An 18,494-nucleotide genomic window follows, 5' to 3' on the forward strand; every position below is an offset into this window, starting at 1 on the left:
TTTTTAGTTTGACACCAGACCATTTAACCTCTATTTGCAATTTCCAAAAGTGGGGGAAAGGCTGGAGTATAGACAAAGTAACAGAGATTTGTTTCATTTTTAAATATTGGATTGGATCTGATTGCGAGTGCACCATTCTAACCAGACTGTTTTAAAGCACAGGCAATAAGTGCTTAACAGCAAAGAACAACAAAGGCTTATGCTTTGGAACTGGGGACAGAAATAATTAAAGCATGGCATTTTAAATACACCATAAACTGTATATAAAAAAACCCACCCTCAAAACCTATTTATTTTGGGCTGTGAGTCAAAAATTAAGTTGCTTAATTGATCCCTATACCTTACACTGGCAAGTATTTAGAAAGAGTATTAGACAAAAATAATGCAAGTGGGAAATAAGACTGACCTATTTTTCCAGAAGAGCTCTGTGAAAAAGTTTTGCTCTAATTGACTGTGTGGTATTGCATAACCAAATACGGAGTTACTACTTATGCCTTCAGGAGTGGAAAACTTTGGAGCTTTCTATCCCATTTTGATTTTTGATGAAATGTACGGTAACACCTGGCCTCTTCTACCCAGGTAAAGACGTTTTGGGGTGAATCATTTCCATTTCTGTATGCCACGGGGACCAAGCTGTGTCTTAAAAACTCTGTGTGGCTTTGTGCATAAAACAGTGATCACGCGGGACAAGAGTGTGGGATGATTTTTCCTATGCATGCATAGATGTGTCTAATGAAGTAAGTTGTGCGGGTGTTTAGGTCACAAGGCACCCCAAGGAGTCCCCAAATTTATGTTGTAATGTACTCTCTCGCTCCCTCTTTCCCTCAAGTCATTGTCAGAAGTGATGCCAAGATGACCTTTATTTTTAATACATTATTTATAAACCTATATTATTTAAACTGAAAAGTGTATATTTAATAGGAGGTACACTATCCTTATATGGACAGATGTGGGAAATATAAGCACCTGTTTTTGAATTCATTTTCAAAATGCCTGAAGTTTCTGTGAGGTGCAGATGGTAGTGGCAGAACGGGTTCTCCTGTATGTGTGTTGGGAACAATCTGTTGTTTATACTTCCTGCAACATGGCACTACCACTTTAGTACCAGCTGTTTACACAGCCATACATGCTTGCACCATCCTCTTGCATATGTTTTTATACCATTTAATTTTTAAAAGAGGTAGAGTATGAAACAAGCAAATTCAAATTGGGCAATTTTTGAAAAATCAGAATTTAAGGGTTTAAACATGTTGTCGTCCCCTTTTTTTGTTTTTCATTACTTAGATTACAGAAATAGTTACCATTTTTAAAAAAGGTCAGAATATAACAAACACATAGTCCTGGAATATTTATTTATTTAGGAATGTACAGCTTGCTCTATCTTTGGGAACTCAGGGCAGATTACATTTTACAGTATACATACAATCCCTGCATAAATTTAACACTAATAACAGTAAAATTTTGCATTAAAATAATATGTTAACAATAAATATTAAGTATTAAAATCTACCATAGGGTTGTCTCTATGGGGGTGGGAGGGAGGGGATCAAGTCTCAGGTTGCTGCCATCCAGAAATTTAGTATGAGTTAGAAAGGTGAGAGGAGGGAGGGGCTGCAGTTTTTCATCAAAGTTATGTAGCTTGAGAGACAAGGTTCAACAAAAGCTTTAAAAAACATAACATGCACAAAATTAAAGTTTTGGAGTGTTTATGTTTTTATTATTAATATGGTTTATATAACGCCCTACCCAGAAGACCAGCTCATGGGGGTGTACCATTTCCACATGGTATTTGGAATTTATGAACTGGAGCAAGGGTTTTGATTTTGTTTTAGTCGACTAAGAAATAAATATGTCAAAATATATGGCTTATGGGCTTCCAACAATTGGGGCCCTAGGTGGAAAACTGCAAAATTCTAGACTGTGTGTCAAAGCCTCCTTTTTCCATCGTTGAACAGCTACCTGTGGCTTTACAAAAGTCAACACAAACTTTTCATTTGTGTTTCACTCTGTTGAGACACCTTCTTCTCTCCGGTTTCAACTCACGCCCGAATTCTCTCTCTCTCTCTCTCTCTCTCTCTCTCTCTCTCTCTTTTTCTTCCAGATCCCCTGATGCCTCCTCCTCCTACAGAGAAAGAGAGAGAGCGCGAGAAGGTGGAGGAGGAGGAGGAAAGGTCAGGCATGTTTGGGAACCAAATGTAGGTCAGTGGAACATTTCCTGCCCTTGTGCAAAGGCCAGGGCAGGGAACCCTCCCTTTTCCCCGCCGCCGCTTGCTCTCGTCCTCCCCGGCCGCGGAGCCCCGCCCCTTTTCCCGGGGGAGGGGAACCTAGAGGAGGCGGCGACCCGGGACTCCCTTTCCGCCCTGACCCACTTCGCCGCCTCTCGCGCGCCCCGGCGGGCTCCAGCTCCTCTGCGCCAGAGAATCCCCGGCTTGTTTCCAGCCAGCGGCGGCAGCGGCAGCGACAGGAGCGGCAGCGACCGCCAGAGGAGCCTCCCCTACTCCAGCCTCCCCCGCCCTCCGCCAGCGGGAGCCGCACAGCCTTCCCATTCCCGCTGGAGGCTCGGGCGAGAGAGAGCGGGCGCGCGCGCCAGGCTCCCCCGATGGTCTGAGGGGAGCGGGAAGGCGCCGGGCTGCGCGCCACGCGTCTCCCTCCCTCCCGGCCCGGGGTGGGAGCCCATGAGGCACTGCCTGGGAGAATGCCCCCCTCTCGCCCCCGGGGCAGCAACTTTCCGGCAGAGAAGCCCCTGCTGGAGCCGGCGCGCTTGCCGCTTCATGCTCCCGGAGCAGCCCGCGCCTGTCGGCGTCCCGCAGCCCTCCGTCTCCATCTTCCTCCTCGGGAAGCTCCTGGCTGCTTCTGGGGCTCTGCGGAGCCGCTTTTCCCGCCCGTCTCGGGGCAGTGCTGGCGCTGAGGGGCATACCAGCCCGGCATGCGGCGTCCCCTCGCACCATGAGAGACAGCCGGCGGTGGGGCAGCAACGCCACTAGGAGCCCCAAGAGAGGCGACGCGGCGGGAGAGAGGGTGACTTTGCCCGGCCTCGGCTACGACTGGACGAGCGGCTGCAGCGCCAAGGAAAGTGGCCGGATCAAGCAGGAAGGCGGCGGCGGCAGCGACAGCCGTCCGCGCACCCAGGTCGCCACCGCGGACAGCAGCGGCGTCTGGCGCGTCCTGGCCGCGCGCGCCCCCCTCCCCAAGCACCGGCATCTCAGGTAAGAGGCGCAGGCGACGCCTGACACAGTGACACAGATAAACAGCAGCGGGCGGCTCTCTACCGCCGCTCCTCCCACGGGGAGCGCTAGGGGGCGCCCTTGCGTGTTCTCAGCCGCGCGCAGGTGGCCCACTTCGATCCGGTGGCATGGCAACCCCTGCCCCTTGACACAGGTTCCTAAAACAAGCCGCAGTCGAAGCTCCCCTCCCTCCCAGTCCCTCAAGGTAGTGTGTGAGCAGCAATGTGGTGATCGATAGATTTCAGCAGATACACTGAAGATAGATCCTTGAGTCATGTGTGCATGCAGAAATGATTTACAGCAGGGGTAGTCAACCTGTGGTCCTCCAGATGTTCATGGACTACAATTCCCATGGGTTTGCTGGTAGGGGCTCATGGGAATTGTAGTCCATGAACATCTGGAGGACCACAGGTTGACAGGGATGCCTATTCTGAATGAGGCCATTCCCCACCACCACCACTCTTCATTTGCTCTGGCCTTTTTCATACTGGTAATTCAAATATACTGTCTTCATTATCGTTACCCAGAATGCAGATTGCATTTTAAAGATAGGATTTGTCAACAAACAAACTTATGAGCAATATTTAAAGGCGCACAAAGATAGTATGTTATATGCTGGAAAAAAAGTACTAGTTTTGGGCACAGCAACTAATCTTAAAGTGTTCTGAGATACTGAAGCTTAATTTCTGCAAATGTGCTGACCTTCCATGAAATTGCATACAAACATTAAAACCTGTTGTAAGTGAAATAAAATGGGCTCTAGGTTGCATTGTAGTTTTGTGTAAGTATAATCAACATTTGCACAACAGTCCTTGCATGCGCAGGACGTGTTATGTACATGGAGTAGTATTTCAAAACTATACATAGCTCTACATGAAGAGAAAAAAATCCAAAACAAATGGCAAATTAATACATTTTAATTAAGACAAAAATATCACAATTGTGGTTGTTTTTGTACATTACTCCAGTAATCTTTGTAACAGGCCAGTATTATTAATATTTAATGGCAGACTGAGGACCATAGTTTTCTACAAAGCTGGTCAACTAGATAATAATCTGTTGTAGTCTTTGAAACTCCTGTGTAGACTAGCAGGGGTAGTCAAACTGCGGCCCTCCAGATGTCCATGGACATCCATGCTGGCAGGGGCTCATGATAATTGTAGTCCATGGACATCTGGAGGGCCGCAGTTTTAATATCCCTGGATAATCAAGGACTTTAGAGGGATATATAAGACATTCGTGTCCCACAGTCATGGGGATGCCTCCTTTGTTCCAGCCATTAGTCTGTTTGATAAACAAGCGCACAAGTTGCACAAATTCCTTTCTGAAATTATACTCACACCTTGGAGATACCAGATAAGAAAGAAATACAGTGTCATTCACCAACACATTCACTTGAGAGTGACATTACAAAAATGCAGATGAACACATTTGGGATATTAAAGATTCTGCTGTAAGCACCTACTGAGACATTCCCTTTAGACTTTTATTCTCCCCAAGAATAATTTTTGGAATAAATATACACACCCTGCAGCTCTGGATCTGATTGTGCTGTGAGAGCTACAATAGATAACTTTGGATTTTTTCACTACATCCCCTACTGAGGAAAATCTTTGTTTTCACAATACTTCTCTCACTACAAGCATTCAGTTTGTTCTGCCATTAGAAAACATCTTTATATACTTGTTCAGGTTGCTTAAGGTTCTGAACTGCTTGTCTTACTCAGGAACAGCAAACTGGTGATGTATTGATGTTCTCATCACTTCATGAGCTCATCACAAATTGACACTTCCCCTTATGTACTGCTTTTATTTATATATAAGGATAAGGATGTATAATGATCTGTGCATCTTTTGCTTCAACACTGAAAACCTGAAAAAAGATCATTGCCATTAAGGTCACCAGGAACAACTTGTGTGTGTTGTATAAATTAAGGAATGGCATTTACAGGTCTGAAACGGAGGCCAGGTTAGTTATGTTCTAATTTTCCAAGTCTCTCTCGTGTGGACTGTCTCTCCCCTTTCCTGCTTAGCCTCAGCAGAAATATTGTGTGGGTAAATCTGTGCCATCCAGACTTGGCAAATTATATTAAGAAGGAATTGCCTCTTGAAACTGGAAACAGTTTTGCTTAATATTCTCTGCAGTTTGCTTGATTTGGGTATCACTATAATAGATACCTATATAAATAAATAAATAAATAAAGCAAGCAAGCAAGCAAGCAAGCAAGCAAGCCAGGAAAGGGAAGAGGAAACTCATGTGGAGGGGAGGACATAATAGTCTGTAGAATACATTCAATTGTCATGGATTGGGTAAAACTACCTACAATGTACATATAATACATTTTTTCACTTTCATAGCACTGAAATTTTGTTTACATGGATATGATCAAAGATGTAAAGAGAAGTGATTAAGTCATGTCATCATGTTCTTGGGTCACATAGAGGAAAGGAAGCAGGGATGTGAAATGTTTGGAATTACTTGAATGTGCTATACAAATTCAATTATTTTCCTAATATAGTATTAAAAAACAACAAGGGGAAACCCCTTTTAATACTATAATTATAATATTACTACAAAAGATTTAGTATAATATTGCATTTGTAAATGTTAAATGCCTGCATATTTGTTACTATGTATTTTATTGTCCTTCCTTCATTATTTAAAATTTACACCCTAATAATGTAATTATTTTGGTTTTGCTCTTATTTTTAATTGAGTTTTATTTTCTGTATGTTTTAAAGTTCCAGAATCAAATTATCCAGGAAGCCTAAACTGCTCTTTCCTCCTCCTTTCCAGAAACTGTAAAAATATTTATGTGGAGTCCAGGTGTTTTTTATCATGAAATCAATACAAAGTGGGACACATTTTGATGTTTTTAAAATTGTGAACTAAATCAGTAGAATATAGTTATAACTTTTGTATGGTGATATCAGAACCACAAAAACCATATATATATGGGCTGTGTGTGCATGCTTTTAAATTTTTAAGTTTTTGTGCACAATAATTTTGTAATTATTGTATGATGTTACACAGACACTCAACCTTTTAAGGTCCTGACTATTTTCAATTGGGTTTTTGTGGTTTTGGTTCCAGGTAATATTTTCCCCCTTTGGTTCTTGTATGGTGGTATATCATAATGGTATCAGTGTAAGGGTTTAGGTTGCAATCTGCAATATATTTGCTACACATAATTCCATTCAAAGTGAATGGCAAAATCTCCTAAGAAAGTAGACTATAGCTAATAGGCATCATAGTAAAGTGTTGAAGAACATACAGGAGATATCAGGGTGAAGACCTGCATCTGCATTCTTTTTTAAGAATCCAAAGTAGCATATTTTAGGAAGTTGCTGTTTTGGGATTTTGGAGAATCAATTGAAATGACAATACTGGATTGGCCTGAATAACTACAAGGCTGCTTCGTATATTCCTAGACCTAAATGTGCAATACAAAGCAGAATTAAACCCTTCTAAGTAAATGTAGTAGACTTAAAAGGGTATAAACTTTGCCTAGACCTGCATTCTAGAAATACCAAAAATAAAAATTAATTAATTTAAATTAAGATTTTAAAACATAATAATATTAAAATACTGTACTAATATTGCCCATATGAATTTGTCTATTGTAAGCAAAAGGAGGGTCATAATACGTAACCCTCACTTGGGTTATGTTTGGCAGGTGCAGATCGAGAGGTTGGTGCGTTCAGATATCAGGCCTCAACCTGGGTGTAAACTGCACGGACCTTTTATTCCAATCCCAGGTCGATTCAGTCCCTGCCGTCTACACAGAATGCGATTTCTGTTTTGATTTTGGGCAATTTAAATTTTCCTTCTGCAGCAAGAAGGATTGATCCAGAGTGACCCTACCTTTATTGTGCGATATCTTAAGAGTGCTTTTAATGCTCAATATTTCAAGATTCGGATTAGAGAAAGCAGGCTGTTTTAAACCTCCATGGTAGTGATGCCCTGATTGGCCAAAGGTGGCCATGTGAAAGCTTGCCTTAAAGGAGAAGCCCCTAATTTCTCTCAACTTCTGTTGGTCTTGAATTTTTCTCCCTTCTCTGCCTTCTTCGATCCTCTCTTCCCCTCCTCCAAGAAAAGAAAGAGGCTTCCTGCTTGGCTCCTGTCCCCCCCTTCAAGAAAAGAAAGAAAGAGGCTTGGCTCCCCCCCCCTTCTGAACTACCCTAACCACGTGCAGAACACTTTCCTGTTTCAATGGGGAGGGGGGGGGAAGAGGAAGACCCGAGTTCAAATCGATCTGCATTCAACAGGATTGACAATGGAATAAACAGAGCAAGTGCAGACTCTACCCTGGTGGAACAGCTATATCTTGCAAACCCTGTGGAACTGTCTGAGTCTATGACTGAGATTCTGCAGGGCTTCGATCTTGATGGGAAAAGTATTCCACTAGGCTGGGGCCAGGGATTCTAAGCAGGTTCTGGTCACTAGACCTTAATGTCCTTTGGTTGACATAGTGGGAGAAACGGTCCTGAAGGACCCAGGCTGCTTAGGGCCTTGAGAATAAAAAAAACATGAATCTGATTTGATCCCCAATCTGGAGCCAGTGCAGCTGGGAGAGCGTAGGCTGTATATGGGCTCTCCCCTGGGTCCCAGTGAGGACTCGCACAACTGTATTCTGGACCAGTTAAAGTTTCCAGATCAAATTCAAGGGTAGCCCTGCACCAAATTGAGTCCTGTTGCCCACAAGTGACCTGGTGCATGTAGGGCATATTGTGAAGCTTGGCCATGAGCCTCTCTGAAATCATGGGGACTCTCCCAAGCAGACAAATTGGAGCTCTATGGTGTGGGAGAATAAATCAGCAAAAAATGTCCTTCCTTTTCTTTTGCCAGTGGAAATACCATTTGCCATTATGTACCACTATCCCATTATGTTCCACAAAGAGAACTACAGTTGGCCGACCAAAATCTGCTCAGGGGTAACTGTACAATGTTTTATCCAATGCAACATGTGTTTTAATGTTATTTATGATTGTACTTTACTGTTGGATGTTACCCACCCTGAGCTTCAAGGAAAGCTCAAATAGCAGCCTTTTGATCCATCCTTTATAGTTCATTTGCAGTTCTGTCAAAGGGTCCCCTTGTTAGTAACCAATGTGGATTCAGCTCAGTAGTTTTAAAAAATCGCACTACCTTTAAGGCCACTCATGTTGATACTGATTTCATCGTAGAGTTGCAAGCAAGTTCCTTATCAGTTCACAGGTGTGTGTGTGTGTTTTAACTTGCTGTCCAGCCTATGTATATTTTTGTTGATCATTTGTGGCCTCAGCGAGCAAAAAAATGGTTGTCAACTTCCCTGCAGTTATTTTTACTCTTCACTGGTTAGGTGTTTACAAGCCTGATAGGTTGTATTTTATGCTGTTTTGTTGACACGAAACTGTATCAGTCAAATCACTTTGAAGGGCACTTTGCTGTTTTATTAGTTCTAGAAGACTAGACTAGAAGGCTAGTTAGCCAGGAAGAAGTACCGTTTTATAACAATTTTAAATCAATGTTCTCTTTTGTATTGCTTTCTGTTATTTTGTTGTTGTCCTTCTCTTAACATCCCTGCAGGTCTCTCAAAATCCCTCTCTTTGTTCACCCTTGTTTCTCTTCACTTCACACTGTGTTCTCTCTTTTTCTCAGTACCCTATAGCTCAGGCTCTGTCTCCATAGCAGCACTATAGGTATCTCTGTATTCTTCTCTAATTATAGTAATCTCTTCTTCTTTCTCTAGTGCATGATAGTCTATTTCAGTGTTTCTCAACTGGGGTTTTGTGATGATGTCATGATGGTCCTCGAAGGGTTTTCTGAATGGGTGGGAGTGTATTAATTTTTATATTTAAAAAAATTTACTAATCATTTATTGGACAATTTGAGCATATATGGTCCTATCAACCTGCCCTCTCCTCCCAAAATGGCCAATGATGTGCCTGGAGGGGGTAAGAAAGGGAGGGGCCCCAGGTGGTCATGTACACAGCTGTGCTTCTCAACCTTATTCTGCACAATTGTGCCACGTCTGGGGTTTCTCGAAACCTGAAGAATGTTTCAGGGATTTCTCAACAGTAAAAAAGTTGAGAAAGGCTGCTGTATTTTCTGCCTCTCCTGTCCACCCTGGTCGTTCCTCTTACCTTGTTCTGTCTCTCTTTCTCTCTGTCCTGCCATACATCTTTATTCCCACAATTCTGCACCCTTTTTTCTTCCTTCACTCTTTGTGTCTCTTTTTTTTGTTCTGTCATTTCGTACTCTTGTATCTTCTTGTTGGTTCATTGGCAAAGGCATACAAGTCTTTCACTTTCTTAGCAATGCATAGGGTTGAATATCAGATCCAGATGGGCATGTAGTGTGTCTTCAGTTCAAACTTTATTACAGTCGTTCAGACCAAGTTGTGTGAAGTAGTGTGTCTGTCTGGCAACAGGCCGGAAAAAACGGTGCCAACTTCACCAGGTACCTGTGTTAATTGCAGGATCTTTATTTCCTTTTCTTTCTTTTTGTTCTTGAAATTCACTCATATTTGGGGCAAGGGACAGAAAGTAGCATAGAGAGGTATACACTAAATATTTTAGAGAAATTAGCTAAAAATTGATTCCACTGAATGGGCTGTAAGTAGAACAGGTAGGAAATAAGTGCGTTTTCAGTGCGTATTTTGTATAACAGTTGTCAGTGTTGGTTTTGTTCTCAGGTTGATATCAAGCACAGATTTTATAGGAATAAAATGTATGAGTCTCTAAACTTCTGTTGCACATCATATAAAATCAATATTCTTTGAAATATTTTATATACTGTTGGTAACCAATTTGGGTACATGCTTCCTAATTATAGTCTTTCAATCTCTGTATAGGATTCTTTTAAAGAATGTGTGTTTTGTGATACCACAATTGCATAATACAATGCACCAATCTAGCAGCGCTGGCAATGCCATGGAACAATATGGGGCAGTTGTTTCAGGCAACAAATTTCAGGCAGGGCACTATATTCCTGCCTCCAGTCTCTACCTCTCTGTGGAAAAAGAAAGAAAGAAAGGAACCCAGAGAGAAAGAGAAAGAAGATGTAATTTCAATTGTATGTTTCAGTTACACATCTATGACTAGCATTACTACCTACAACCTGGAATATTTGTCTTTATTTCTGAGCTGTACTTACTAAACTCTGCTCACCTGAAAATTACAAATGGTGCAGTTTCCAGTTATGATGGCAGAGTAATCAGGAGCAACTCTGTGCTGCTTCTGTTTCTTCTGAGCATCATGTTTGATTCAAACATGCTTTATTTGTAAACTGTAACTATTCACTATGCTGCTTTTGTATATTTCCATTTTTTTCTGAAAAACTGGCTTATAATTTCAAAACTATGAGTCATAATGACAGCTCCATATGTTCTGCTACTGAGGGTCAAGAAAAGGTAGTTCTCTGGCTGAAAACAATGGTTGCCTACCTGGAAAAACAATCTGAAGAACTAAAACAGGAGTCCAAAGAAGTGAAACATCATTTAATAGAACTACAACTTTCTGGTAATGATAAGACAAGCAACAATTCAATTCAATGGTTTTGGGCATCAATTGAATCTATTGGTGTTTGAGTTCAACAGATGGAGTCCAAACGAACTGCTTTTGAACAGCTCATGAAACAATTTCACAGAACGTCTTGTCCAGTCAGATATCCTGGCTTGTCAATTTAACCTTTGTGTCATTCATCTTTCCGGAGAATAAAGCTAGCCAGCAAAAGCTGGTGGTGCTTATGGAAACGTTCTTTTCATGAGCCTTTGCTGCTTCCATCAGATTTTTGGTTGAAAATTGAATGAGTTCATCAGATCCTTCATGTACACAAATAATCCATCTCTGGTGATTGTGCAGCTCTTGAGAGTGAGGGTATGAGATCACCTCATCCACCTTGCAAGACAGAAATAGGATAATTGTTGGGGTTATGATAAAAAATTGGATCCACATTTCAGCAAATGGCATCCATTTGTGTTGTGCTTGCAAGTCACTTTTGACTTATGGTAACCCAATAGATTTATGACTTCCAAAATGTCCTATCGTTAGAAGTCTTGCTCAGGTCTTGTAAACTGAGTGGCTTCCTCGATTGAGTCATCGATCTCATGTTGGGTCTTATTCTTTCCCTGCTGCCTTTAACTTTTCCTAGCATTATTCTTTTTAGTAACTCTTGTTTTCTCATAAGTATGATAGTGATAGTGATAGTGAAAAGTTCGGATTCTAATATTGTTATGATTAAGATATGTGGTCCAAATATGGGTTCTCGAGGCACGTTTCATCAATACTTTAGTCCAGGATTTCTCAACCAGAGTATTGTGAAACCCTGGAGTTTCTTGTCGGCTCTAGAAGGGTTTCCTGAATGGGTGCGAGTTAATTTTTTATATATTTTTAAAAGTTTATTAAACATTTATCAAGTGGTATAACATTTTATGGTCCTAGCACCCCCCCCCCTCCCAATGATGGTCCTGGAGTGTGTGGGAAGTGTCAACTGTGCTCTCTTTTTATATAATTCTAATAAAGGTCTTATGTATGTATTTATGCATGTATGTAATCGAAGTGGGATGCATTAGGATACTTATACTAGAGTGAGCCTCTTTACTTATACTAGATGAGCCTCTTGTGGCGCAGAGTGGTAAGGCAGCGACATGCTGTCTGAAGCTGTCTGCCCATGAGGTTGGGAGTTCGATCCCAGCAGCCGGCTCAAGGTTGACTCAGCTTTCCATCCTTCCGAGGTCGGTAAAATGAGTACCCAGCTTGGTGGGGGGTAAACGGTAATGACTGGGGAAGGCACTGGCAAACCACCCCATATTGAGTCTGCCATGAAAACGCTAGAGGGCATCACCCCAAGGGTCAGACATGAACCGGTGCTTGCACAGGGGATACCTTTACCTTTACCTTTTATACTAGAGTGGATCCCATTCGTCCTGCATTTTCTTCAGCTAGAGCAGTGGTCCCCAACCCCCGGGCCGCGAAGGCCTCAAAGGCCGCGAAGGCCTCGGCGCCGGGCCACGGCTCCCTCTTCCCACCCACCCCCCGCAGCGAGAAGCTCACCAGGCCGTGAGCAAATCGGCGGCCCCATCAAGCTTCTTGCTTTGGGGGGGGGGGGAGAGAAGCTTGCCGGGTCGCAAGCTAATCGGCCGCTTCGGCCACGGCTCCCTCTTCCCACCCACCCCCCGCAGCGAGAAGCTCACCAGGCCGTGAGCAAATCGGCGGCCCCATCAAGCTTCTTGCTTTGGGGGGGGGGGGGAGAGAAGCTTGCCGGGTCGCAAGCTAATCGGCCGCTTCGGCGGCTGATTTCCTTGCAACCTGAAGGGGCGGGGAGAGGGAGCCGTGGCTGCCAGCATGCCGGCGGCGCAAATGCACATGCACACCCAGTGGGGGCGCAAACGGTGGGGGCGCAAACGGCCAGTGGGGGCGCATGCGCGTTTGCGCCGGGGCTGCTGCACGTGCATGGGGCCCCAGGTCGCCCTCTCCCCACACCCCAGCGCAGCGGTTCGCGGCCTTCAAAAGGTTGCGGACCACTGAGCTAGAGAACAATATCAATTTGATCCATTCTCACGTGAGAAATGAACACTATGTGCCAATCCAAGCCTAAAACTTGGGAAGAAATATTTTTATGCAAGGCTTATATAAGTTTTTTTTTTACCATTGAATTAGTTTATAGAATATTATGATGAGTTGTTATTTTCTCAATGGAGGTCTAAATACGACATCAAGTTCAGTTGAATGACAAAATTTTAAATTGCAACACCTTTTGGTATCAAGAAGAGTGGATTGTATACCCCATTTCTCTCTACCGTAAGAAATCTCAAAATTGCTTACAATCATCTTCCCTATCCCTCTCCATGACAGTCACTTTGTGAGGTAGGGCTGAGAGAGTTCTGAAAGAACTGTGACTGGTTAAGGTCACCCAGCAGGCTTCACAGGGAGGAATGGGGAGTCTTCAGATTAGAGTTTGCTCCTTTTAATCAGTATAAAATCAGTATATAATCTCTCACTTGACTATTAGAATGCATAGTCCCACAGGTATGCAACTCAAAGCTCCTTGCAAAGGGTGGGATATGAATATGAAAAATAGCCAAAGGCAGTACATTTGCACTGTCCACATTGTTCCAAAACAACTGAAATAAACCTACTGAAACCACCTGCTTTAAGATGTTCATGTTCCATGCAGTTATGTCACTAGGATGTGACCATCTGTCTTTTTCTGTTTTTATTTATTTTAAAATTTCAGCAACAACCAAAAATGTAAAATTTAAAATGCAGCAACTAAAGGGGAGGGGGGGGGGGAGGAAGGATAAGTATAATCAGTATAAGCAAATTTTCTGGATTGTAAAGGGTGGCTACGAGAATGGAAGATCCTCTCTTTCCACATTTTTCTTGCCTGCTGTGTCTTCATAAGAGCAGAGGATTGAGTAAAGTGCCTAAGTGGTAACTCACAGATCATGTCCCTTAAACCAGTGGTCCCCAACTTTTTTTTATCACCGGGGACCGGTCAACGCTTGACAATTTTACTGAGGCCCGGAGGGGGTAGTCTTTTGCCGAGGGACATCACTGCCGCCTGAGCCCCTGCTCCACTTGGTTTCCCACCGGTGCCCCTGAATTCCTGCCGCCCACCGGGGGGCGCTGCCAGCAGCAGCTGCGCAGTGCCACGCCGAGGGGGAGCCCCAGCCATGGTGGCTGCTGGAGAGCACCAAAGGCTGGGTGCTCTCCAGCAGCCAGGGCAGCAGCTGGGGAGGAGAATGAGGAGGAGCTGCGGCCTGGTACTGACTGATCCACGGACCGGTACTGGTCTCCAGACCAGATGTTGGGGACGACTGCCTTAAACATATGCTTTGGGCATGTCTAGTCATTCCGTTTTCTAGGAAGAAATTATTACTCATATCAGTTTTGTATTTGAATGTTCATTGGTTTTTGTGGTTGCTTTTAAACTATCTGTCAGACTTTTGGAGGCTAACCCAGTGGTCATTGAAATTGGACCCTTTATCTCCTTATTATAGCCAAAAGACTCATTTTACAACACTGGGAATATAAATGAATAAACACGGGGAGGGGCAATGAATACATCGCACAAATAAGTAGATAAAAAAACATGACCACTTCTGATAAATCAATGGATTGAGAAACTTAGAACTCTATCAACAATGGTATATAGATAGAAAATTTTAATGGTTATTTTAGGCATTTGGAAACATTTTATTGAAACACATGTGTAGATCTGCCCCCACTGTTGTTATATTTTTTATCTGTATATCCTTCCTTCCTTCCTTCCTTCCTCTCCCCTTTAGTTGCTGGATTTTGAATTTTACATTTTTGGTTGTTGCAATTTTAAAATAAATAAATAAAAACAGAAAAAGGCAGATGGTCACATCCTAGTGACATAACTGCATGGAACATGAACATCTTAAAGCAGGTGGTTTCAGTAGGTTTATTTCAGTTGTTTTGGAACAATGTGGTCAGAGCAGATCAAATGTACTGCCTTTGGCTATTCTTCATATTCATATCCCACCCTTTGCAAGAAGCTTTGAGTTGCATACCTGTGGGACTATGCATTCTAATAGTCAAGTGAGAGATTATAATTGGCCTGCTGCCACCCAATGATCTTCATGCTTTTAAACTTAGTTATCCAGATCTATTCCAGTACTTTTATTGAGTCTATCTTGTGCCTAGTTCTCTAATTGTGAATGTCTTAGTTCAGGTTGTGAATAAATAACCACCCCAGGAGGTACTCTGTGACTGAGGGGGGGAAGAAGAAGCTTTATTTTCTTATATTTAATTCCATCACATATATTGGTATCCATTGCTTGCTGTCTCAGGGAAAGTCTTTGGGTTGAAAGGCAGGTTTGAAATACAGTAATATGCCTTGAAAAATAAAGTAGAGACAATTCCTCCAAACGGAGAATAATGTGGTAAACATGTTATGTGTACATGCTTCCTGTGGCAATTACAGAGTAGCTTAGCTCCAGGGGTTTCCTCTTTCATTAAAGCCTTAATTACATTTAAAACAACATTAGAGTAGTTGCAGTTTGATAATAAACAGCAGGGAATATTTAGAAATGGTAATAAATTACTTGTTCACAGATTCAGTATAGAGAAGTTGCTTTTTACTTACGGTGCAGAAACTAAAATATTCCCAATAGACTTACAAGGAGAACATTTAGCATTTTTTGAAGTCCAGCAGCTACAACTGTAGTCAGTTCATTGTTGTCATGGTAATGGATGGGTCAAAATCTGAAGGAAAAATAATATGTGTTTCTGTGTTTCAATGTAAAATAGAGTGGATAAATATTTAGGCTGATGTGTCTTTCTTGAAACATGTTTGGGATTTTAATTTGACAGTTAAAAAAATCTGTTCGTATTTGGGCAGACAAATTGTACCATGGGAAATAATGTAAATTAAGATCCTAATTACATGAAATACTTAGATATATGTAGCTTTCCCCTGAGGCTATTTTGAAAAAATAAATTAACAGTATATGCGTGTTTGAATGCTTTAATCTGATTTGGAAAATGCAGGGAGGACTTCTAGTGGAGTGAGCTGAGATTTTAAAGCAAATTTTCTGGATTGTAAAGGGTGGCTACGAGAATGGAAGATCCTCTCTTTCCACATTTCTCTTGCCTGCTGTGACTTCATAATAGAAGCAGTAACTCTGGTCCCCCTTGCTGTTCAGCCCCTTTTTTCCTATCACTTTTTTTTACCCCCACCTTTCCTTCAGGGGAGTCAGGAAGAGAGTATATATAGTTTTCTCCTCTAAAGTCTCTGAGGTTAGAATGAAAAAGTCCTTGGCTCCAGAGGGATTTGAAGCCAGTTCTTCTGAATTCTAGTCTAACTATGGCATTCACTTAACTCAGGGGTAGTCAAACTGCGGCCCTCCAGATGTCCATGGACTACAATTCCCAGGAGCCCCTGCCAGCATTCGCTGGCAGGGGCTCCTGGGAATTGTAGTCCATGGACATCTGGAGGGCCGCAGTTTGACTACCCCTGACTTAACTGGAGCATTTTTGAAAGGACTCTCCATTTCCCTTATTCTTGTTTTGCATTGAAGATATGACTGGCATCTTGGCATCGATATGTTGCCAAATTTGTTACTCTAAAAGAGTAACTCTTTGTAAAACAACAACAAAACTCTTTGTAAAGTTCTGTATGGAAAATTGCTGAAACAGAGAAGAAGAGTTGGTTTTTATACCCTGCTTTTGACTGCCCAAAGAGGTCTCAAAGAAGTTCACAGTTGCTTTCCCTTCCTATCCCCACAACAGACACCCCATGAGATTCGTGAGGCTGAGAGAGCTTCTGACAGGACTGCTGGGTCAGAACAGCACTATCAGGGCTTTAACAAGCCCAAGGTCACCCAGCTGGCTGCATGTGGAAGAACAGGGAATCAAACCCACCTCGTCAGATTAGAAGACACCGCTCTTAACTACTACACCATGCTGGCTCTTTGTAGGCCCCTAGTTTCTAGCCTATGAAGGCAGCAGAGATATTCTGCAATTTTTCTGGCACAAAAAAGAGCTTTGGAGGAGGTGAATTTTTTTTTTAATGGTGACATGGAATCAGCAAATATATCTGTATTGGTCCCTCAGTGTATTTCTTGAAGTCTTTGTTTCCCTTCCAGAAAAGCTGCCATATATTCCGCTTAGCTAATCTGAACATCAGATTTTAAATTCTAATTAAATATTTGTTAGTGTAAATCGGCATAATCTGAAGGTTACTTTTGTTTATGCAGGCTGCCAGCAGCTCCAAATGGCTGCATTGGTTTGCATGGCTCAGCTGAGCATAAAACAGACATGCCTGCTCTTGTGTTAGCCTCGGGGTTCGTACCAATGCACAGTCATAATAGTGGCTTGGTGTCATCCAAGGATTTATCTGCTCCAGTGAGCTCATCTGGCTCTAGGGCAGCTGTTCCTTGATTTACCCATTTTAAAAAGCTCATTTAATGGGAAGGAATGGGAAGGCGATTGTAAGCCGCTTTGAGCCTCCTGGTAGGGAAAAGCGGCCTATAAGAACCAACTCTTCTTCTTCTTCTTTTTCTTCTTCTTCTTCTAATATAATAAAATATTTAAAATAATACCTTCCTTATGACTTATTCCAGTGAAAATAAAGCATAAGGTCAAACATTATTCTGAAATAAAGGACAAAAATATTTTCCAGCAAACTAATCATAGTTTTACCGTACCAAGCTATAATCAATTGGTTTAAACTACTAGTGGAACTGTGTTTTTCTTGCAGAATATATACACACCAGTAGATATGACATTAATTTGAGATCTTCATTAAAAACTGTTTTTGCCAAATATTTAAGTCATATGTGGAAATAACAACATTTGAAAAGTTATTTCTAATATTTCTTTCCTAAATTTGACCATCAATGTCCAAGTGCGAAATGCAGAGAGAAAAATTGCATGAGGACAATATCATTTTTGACATTTTAACAAATCCATGCAGGATGTCCAATAACAGTTAGAGGTGGTATGCCAAGCAATGCAAACAAATCTTCACTCATTGACAGAAGATAATGATAAATGGAAGCAGATGAATCTCCTTGGAGATAGAGTTCCAAAGTTTTTGGTGCCAAGACCAGACCCTGAAGGCTTTTTCTCAGAGCCTCTGAAGATGACAGCAGTGAGCAGGTAGGTTCATACGGAAGAAAGTGGCCCTTCAAATGTATTGACCTCAAGCCAGATAGGACTTTAAAGGTCAACATCAGTACCTTGAATTGGGCTGAGAAACTATAAGGAGCTGAAAGTGGCATGTTTAATTATCTCCCTCCTTTTTGCCTTGTAGCAACATCCCTATGTGGTAGCATGACATACACAGGTGTCGAATGGCACAAGGAGCTTTGCGGCTGAATGGAAATTTAAATCCAGCCTCCTGGGTTCTAATTAGAGGTGGGCATGAATCTGGAAAATGGAAATGTATTAAATTTGTGGATGGTCGTGGGTTGGGGGGATGTCATGAACCCTGAACCCTGAACTTACATGGACCTCTCCATGTTCACAAATATTTGGGTTCGCTTGAGTTTGTTAACTGTTTAGCTGTTTCCTGGGGTGCTGTACATGTGAAATTCACTGTGGAGCCCCCTTGCTGTATCACCTGATTGTGGACATGGTTTCTGGGTCTTGCCCAGTGTCTACCATGCTCCCCTTTGGCACTGGGAAGTAGTCATCCACCCACCCACCTACCTTCTCATGTCACAGTTTTAGAGAAGAGCAAGGTTTCCTATGGACTTAATGGAAAAACAAGACCAAGGTACCCTGAAGGCCAGAGAACATGAGAGGCAGTCAACGG

At 42.3% G+C, this 18,494-nt stretch overlaps 1 protein-coding gene across 5 annotated transcripts in view; it reads left to right on the top strand.

The window, feature by feature from the left end:
- The first annotated feature begins 2,227 nt into the window (after window positions 1-2,227).
- The window catches only part of NPAS2 (neuronal PAS domain protein 2), a 76,964-nt gene continuing 60,697 nt past the window's right edge, over window positions 2,228-18,494 (top strand). For 2 of the 5 annotated variants that reach the window (XM_077343526.1, XM_077343531.1), the window contains exon 1: window positions 2,247-3,206. In XM_077343526.1, the coding sequence (XP_077199641.1) occupies window positions 2,947-3,206 (260 nt within the window). In that variant the 5' untranslated portion in view covers window positions 2,247-2,946. Of the gene's footprint in view, window positions 3,207-18,494 lie in introns of all 5 variants that reach the window. The other 3 variants (XM_077343530.1, XM_077343527.1, XM_077343528.1) reach the window with 3 other exon arrangements.

This window comes from Paroedura picta, chromosome 6 (assembly GCF_049243985.1).
Source record: "Paroedura picta isolate Pp20150507F chromosome 6, Ppicta_v3.0, whole genome shotgun sequence".
In the NCBI taxonomy this organism is placed as follows: Eukaryota; Metazoa; Chordata; class Lepidosauria; order Squamata; family Gekkonidae; genus Paroedura; species Paroedura picta.